At 43.5% G+C, this 6348-nt stretch overlaps 1 protein-coding gene across 4 annotated transcripts; it reads left to right on the top strand.

The window, feature by feature from the left end:
• The first annotated feature begins 829 nt into the window (after nt 1-829).
• Nucleotides 830-4057, top strand: LOC125521971. 4 transcript variants are annotated; one of them, XR_007289532.1, is made up of 4 exons: nt 830-1383; nt 1908-1976; nt 2050-3036; nt 3790-4057. XR_007289532.1 is itself a non-coding variant. In XM_048687037.1 (3 exons), the coding sequence occupies exons 1-3, from the start codon at nt 1022-1024 to the stop codon at nt 2243-2245; spliced, it is 627 nt and encodes a 208-aa protein (XP_048542994.1). In that variant the 5' UTR covers nt 830-1021; the 3' UTR covers nt 2246-4057. The 4 variants fall into 4 exon arrangements, 2 of the variants coding, with proteins under 2 accessions (XP_048542994.1, XP_048542995.1); XR_007289531.1 differs by having other exon boundaries at nt 3785-4057; XM_048687037.1 differs by having other exon boundaries at nt 2050-4057.
• Nucleotides 4058-6348: the final 2291 nt, after the last annotated feature.

Genomic DNA, 6348 nt, shown 5'->3' with positions numbered 1-6348 from the left:
ATGAGATCATTTGAACAAACTATGCCATGAATGTGGCCATAAGATTGATCATTTGGCTTGAAAGCCATGCATCTTCACGCATGATAGCTTGTTTTTGAGAACACTTTTTAAAAATAATTACCGTATTACAAGTTTATTATTTTTCCTGCTAACTTGGTCACATATAATGACACAATGCGAAGGTTTTCCAATTTTTTGATTTTTTTGAATTTTTTATGTCCGTTTCAAAATGCGGTCAAAACGACGGACATGACCGTTCCTAGCTATTGGTTGAATCTTGGAAAACTTTTTGTGTTTGTCTGATGAAATAGATACTTATGTACCTAGAAATGAATTTTGGAAAAAATAAAGAGCAAACTATGAGGCTGCTGCAGTTCAAATTTTACCCGCTTCCTACTGAATTGGCAGGAATTTATCTTTTTCACGAGAGGTGGATCGAAACTTTTGACACCCGACCATTTGATCAATTGTGCATTATATATGGCCTAGTATTTTATAAAATGGATTTGGACCAATTTTGCAACTAATATTTGGTTGATCCTTCACAAAAAAAACATTTTGAGCACTCGAAAAAAGGAAAATGAAAACTTCCTTAGACAACATTGTTTGGCATTCGAAGATGCACTCTTGTGCACAATATGAGATCAATATTTGATTTTTTTTCATGTGAAACAGTAGAATAAAAACAAAAGAAAAAACACAACTATATGTGCTCTATTCCCATTGGTGGAATTCGTTGTCAGACGGATCGATGACATGATGCCCATCCATCCATCCATCCATTTATGTACAGAAAAAAAAGAAAATGAAAACGAAAACCCCACCCGCATCCACGTACCCAAGCCCTACCCAGATCCCATCGATCCCCTCCTCCTATCGCACCCCTCCCCCATCTCGTCGCCGTCGCCATCGACGGCGCTCCCCTCGATCCCTCCCACCGCCGTCTCCCTCCATCAGATCGAGCTCCCCCTCCCCTCTCCCTCCCACCTCTCGAAGCTTCCGTGTCCCACCGCCGCGCACCATGCTCCTCTGCAGCTTCTGCGGCGACGTAGCTGCCCCTGACTACCATGCTACCGCGGCCGGCCACGGCGGCCAGTACCCGTACTACTCCTACGGCGGTGGCGCCGACGCCTTGTGCCGCTGTGGCAGGCCGGCGACGATGACCGTGCCCACCGAGGAGGGTTTCTTTGACGACATCTTCGGCGCCCGTGCACGTCAGTTGCGGTCGAGGTCCAGGTCCAAGTCCACCAAGTCGTCGTCGGTGATCAGCTTCGACGAGTTTGGCTCCGGCCGCTCCGCCTTCCGGTCGGTGACCACCAGCGGCGGCGCGGTAAAGCTGCTCTCTCCTCCTTCACGTCCAAGCTCAGGTGAACCAGACGTCAGGTGCGATTCAGGCGACGCCGCCCTCTCCTCTCCCACCCAAGATCCCTATAGTAGTTCAATATGTAGTTGTGTCATTAGGTAGCCAGATCCCCATTTCGTGTCCATGTAGTCGTAGCACCATTAGAAGTCAACCAAACCAATCAAGCAAGCAATGTGTTCATGTAGATGTAGCGGTTAATCAACGTCAATGGCGGGCAACTCTAGTTATTAGTCAGTCGTAGCATTTGTTGTGATTCTGAACATGTTGTTCTATTATTGCACTGCATTCGGTACCATTCCGTCACAAGGTTTAGTTAAGATTCAGTTGCAAGCTTTGCATGTTATTGAGATTCTGGAAGATGATTTGGTTCACTTCACCCAATGATTTCGTCGTCATAAACTGAGCATATGCGGTTTCTTCAGGAACCCTCCTTATTGAAGTGTGCATCCATTCCATTGAGATGGCTATTGCAAGCAGCAAAGTTTTGTTGATAACAGTTCGTGTGCTTGCTCACTAACAAGTTTGCATTTCTTCCCAATAACAGGTTCCACTTCTTGGTGGAGCGATGTGCGCGTGCACCTAGCATTTCTTCTAAAACTCAGTGTCTCTCAAGGTAACATATTAACCTGAAGGCAAAGCAGTTGCATTCCCTTTGCTACTAATCATCGATATCAGCTACACCGCAGGACTCAACCGTACCGTATGCCGGGCGTCGTCGTGGTACTAACGGCCAGGCCACCGACGCCGGCACCGACCCCCACCAGAGATCCGCCGCCGCCCAGGACCCCAAGCTGCTGGACGACTTCGAAGACGCCGAAGCCGACACCAAAGTTTAACTACCACCTCCAAATCAAATCTTGGGCTTCATTCATGGCTGTCTAGTACTGCTAGTTAATCCTGGGGCTTAATTACCATTAGTCCACATTTCATATTATTCTTGGAGTACCATACTGTAGCAGCAACATTGTACTATAGCAGCAGCATTAGTGTTGTACTGTAGTCTGTAGGATGCACCTGCATATGCACCTACATGTGTAGTCAGTAACTAGTGCTACTACTTGAACTCAAAATTTCTTTTACAAAGAATAAAAAGATGAGCATTTCTCCAGCCAATGTCTGCAGTAGTTGCTGCTATGTAATCATCGTCTGGACCTATGCATTTCATCAAAATTTGCAATGATGTTTGTTGCCTAAGAAACTAGCGAATTATAGAGGCCTGAGATTCTTCTTTTGTTGTACTTGTACATGTAGCAGTGTTCTTCGCACTATGACCTAAAGCAATCAGTCGGACAATTGCAGTCTTGGCATGCTCTGTTGCTCTCCTAGTTGTTAACCTATGTGTAGTAGTACGTAGGAATAGAGGTATGCTAAATCTGGCATTTTCAAGTATGTTGTGTTGCTTTGACTGCTCTCAGTTTAATAATTTTAACTCTTCTGGCATTTTCAAGTATGCACAGTGTATTAGTGTATCATCATCTGTGTTATACGTTTCCGCCACGGAATCAACGAAATGTTTCTGCAATAAGATGTATTTATTTAGACGAAGTATCCACTTTCCCTGACATAATATGTTCATGTTCACGACAGGCCCCCTGCAAATTGCTGGATGCAACATCAATGCAGCTCTGATCCAGAACCTGGTTCTTGGATGCAACACGCATTGTGCTGGACAGGTATAGCCCCGGTCACACCATAATATGTTAGTGCTCAATCATGTATGCATCTCCATGTTGCAAGCCTGCCATACTTGATAGGATCAGTACTTATTAACTGCTCATATGTGCTTGTAGAGAAGAATACAATTATTATTTGACCAGTCTAGATTTTTAACATTTGATGTGCTTCCAAGGGACACAGATCTCTACTCTTCTATATAATCCACACTTTGTTCTGGAAGCAAGTTAGTTGTACCATGCTGTTACATCACAACAAGGTGTCATTTGATGTACTGCTGCTGTTGATGCTCCCTAGAGTCTAGATGAAGATGTACTGCTGCTATTGATGCTCTAGCTGTAGCATGTACTATTGCTGTTTTGCTACTGCAGTGTTAGTTTCGCTACTGCTAGCTGTTGGCTGCTACTAGTTAGTACTTAGTAGTTACTGCTAGCAGTGCTAGTAGTTAATGCTGCTTCTATTGCTTGTGCAATTGTGCTAGTAGCCAGTAGATGTTCATTGCATGACATGCACTAGTAGCTAGTAGATGTGTTGGTACCTATACGCTAGTACTATTGGTGTGTTGAATGTCTTAGTAGAACATCATCAGGTTGATGTGTTGTAGTCAAGTTTTGGAAGTTTTGCCATGCCATGCTTACTGTTTACTGAACTGAGGTATTTGGGCATTTATGTGTAATTTTTATTCTCTTGAATGGATATTTTTATTGGCAATCATTTAAGTTCCACTGTATCTTATAATTTATGCAGATCAGGATCTAATGTTGTTGAGGTGGCTGCTGTTGTGACCATGATCAGAAGAAGCCTGGAGATGTGCACAATAGTTTTAGTTGATGTTACCACCATGTTTTGGTGCATGTGTATTTCTTTTTGATTGTGCAGACGTGTATGTGCTGTTGTGAGTTTCATTGAGTGATTTCTGGATTTGATCATTTAATTGTGAGAATTATTGATTGTTTACTGTTGAAATGTGTAAAATAAATCTGTCAATGAAAAGGCTGAATGTTCTATTGGATCGAATAATATTTGGGCTCTAAAAAGGCTATGGCCCAAACAACAGTGGACTGGAATATTGCGCATTTATGAAAAAGGTATAAAAAGGCTTAATTAAATGGACTATGAAATGGATGAGGCCTAGAAATAAAAAGGCTGAATTGTTGGGCTTGGCCCACGAAGCCGATCAAAAATTGATAGATTTTTTTTAATAAAAAGGATGAATTAGTGGGCTCGGCCCATGTAAGGCGTCGAATTGGACCGGGCTGAATCTTATCAATGACCTTTTCAATTGGTCGTAATTTGGCCACGTTGGATCTGACGTGGCCAGGGCAGAGAGCTAGCGACCAAAATAGAAGGTCATAGAATCAATGACCTTTTGTTTTGGTCGTGGAATTCCACGACCTTCTCACGGAGAAGGTTGTTAATTTCAGTTTACGACCGCCAGCCTTTGACCTTCTGTTTTTGGTCACAAAAAGGTCGCAAATGAAAAACAATGACCTTTCAGTGACCAATAGTGATGGTCGCAAGTTGACATATTTGTTGCAGTGATCGTTACTGTTACTTCCATACTACTTTGCTACTAAATATTTTGCTGCAGATATTAAGTCTTTCAGGTGTGGTTGAATTGACAACTCAGCTGCTAATACTTGAGAATATTCTTTGGCTCCCCTTGTGTCAAATCAATAAATTTGGGTTGAATACTCTACCCACAAAAACTGTTGCGATCCCCTATACTTGTGGGTTATCAAGACCTTTTTCTGGCATCGTTGCCAGGGAGCATAGCTCTATTCTCTGAGTCACTTGAGATTTATATCTGTTGATCACTATGAGGAATCTGAAAGATCAAAGAACCAAGATTGTTCCCTCAACTACGAGGGGAGGTAAGGAACTACCATCTAGCTCTAAACTTGATTCACCTTCTGTTTTGAGTAAACTTGCGACACCTACACCTGCTATTGATTCCGATATGTCACATGTTATTGATGATGACACTTCTACTATGCATGATGCTTATGATGAAACTACTTCTCTGCTTGCACTACTGCAGGATGCTGCTAACACGACACTACGATCAGAGACCCTTCGATGAAACTGTGTGTGATGCAATAGTCACAAACAGTGGTGTAAAAGAACCGTCAAAAAGGCGCAAAACGTTTGCGATGGAGGATGCATCAAACACGGTTCATATTTTAGTTGCATGCGCGATGCAGGGCACACGGTTCAGTTCAATGAACTGTTTGCGATGAGGCAGAACAAAAGAATCGGGCAGCTAGATGAAGGCGTGTGCGATATACATCATACGGTTCACTCGGATGAACTGTTTGTGATCAGGCAACACAAAAGAAATGGTCAACCAGATCAAGGTGTGTGCGATATATGTCATGCGGTTCACTCAGATGAACTATTTGTGTTGAGACAAGAGAACAGAAACGGTTCAATATAATAAGATGTATGTGATACGCGGCAAACAGATATGTAATCAAAAATGTGTACGAAGACCGATAATAACACAGACGGTTGCTGCTAATAAGACGTGTGTGTTGTGCGATGGGATTGCATACAGAACAACAACATATATATACACACTTATAAGGACATGGTTGCATAACCAAATGAAACATCCACTTACATAGGTGGCTACTACAACCATGTCATTTGCACATACCAAAGTAAACTATTACATGCATAATTACATAGGTGGCTACTATACACACATGACATTTCCACACACCAATAAAGTAAACTATATATTACATGCATGATTAACTAGCATAAACGACCATATGATCTTGTGACGCTTGCTCTGCTTATGGCTCGATCCGGGCTCGCCGATTTGGGTAACGAGGAACTTCCTCATGTCAACGGTCCGCCTGTGCATCTCGTAGCATGTGTACACACTCTTGGCCGCGAACCAAGGTGAGATTCATCCAGTTGCCGCATCCAGGCCCTGTGCTAGGATAGGGGACTTGTTCTCTGGGCATCCTGCTTCATCTTTTCGTAGTAGGGGTCGATGATGGCCGAGGCGAGTTCGACCAGGGAGTCCTTCGTGCTGCCCCAGACCCTGTAGTGGTCACAAATTTCGACAAGGTTCTTGCAGGCCAAGCCTGTAACACTGAGCGCTTTTACATCGTCGGTGGTTTCCACCGTGGCTAACTTGTAGTCGGTGCTGTTGAGGAACCTGTTGAAATGGTCACAAGGCTCTGTGGCCATGCAGTAGTGGTAGATGAGGACATGATGGCGCACACACAACTGGGCGACGACAACCTTCTAATATATGCCGGGAGGACCGACGGTGTACTGGAGGTCGATGCCGACCA

The sequence above is a fragment of the Triticum urartu genome, chromosome 7 (assembly GCF_003073215.2).
Source record: "Triticum urartu cultivar G1812 chromosome 7, Tu2.1, whole genome shotgun sequence".
Lineage (NCBI taxonomy): Eukaryota > Viridiplantae > Streptophyta > Magnoliopsida > Poales > Poaceae > Triticum > Triticum urartu.
This window is presented reverse-complemented; position numbering and strand designations above follow the sequence as displayed.

Bases quoted from the DNA above. Each gene is read 5' to 3' on its own strand.
- LOC125521971 (XM_048687037.1), top strand. From the start codon at position 1,022: ATGCTCCTCTGCAGCTTCTGCGGCGACGTAGCTGCCCCTGACTACCAT. The intron at 1,384-1,907 runs GTGCGATTCAGG...TCCCAATAACAG, and splicing joins TCAGGTGAACCAGACGTCAG to GTTCCACTTCTTGGTGGAGC. The intron at 1,977-2,049 runs GTAACATATTAA...GCTACACCGCAG, and splicing joins AAAACTCAGTGTCTCTCAAG to GACTCAACCGTACCGTATGC.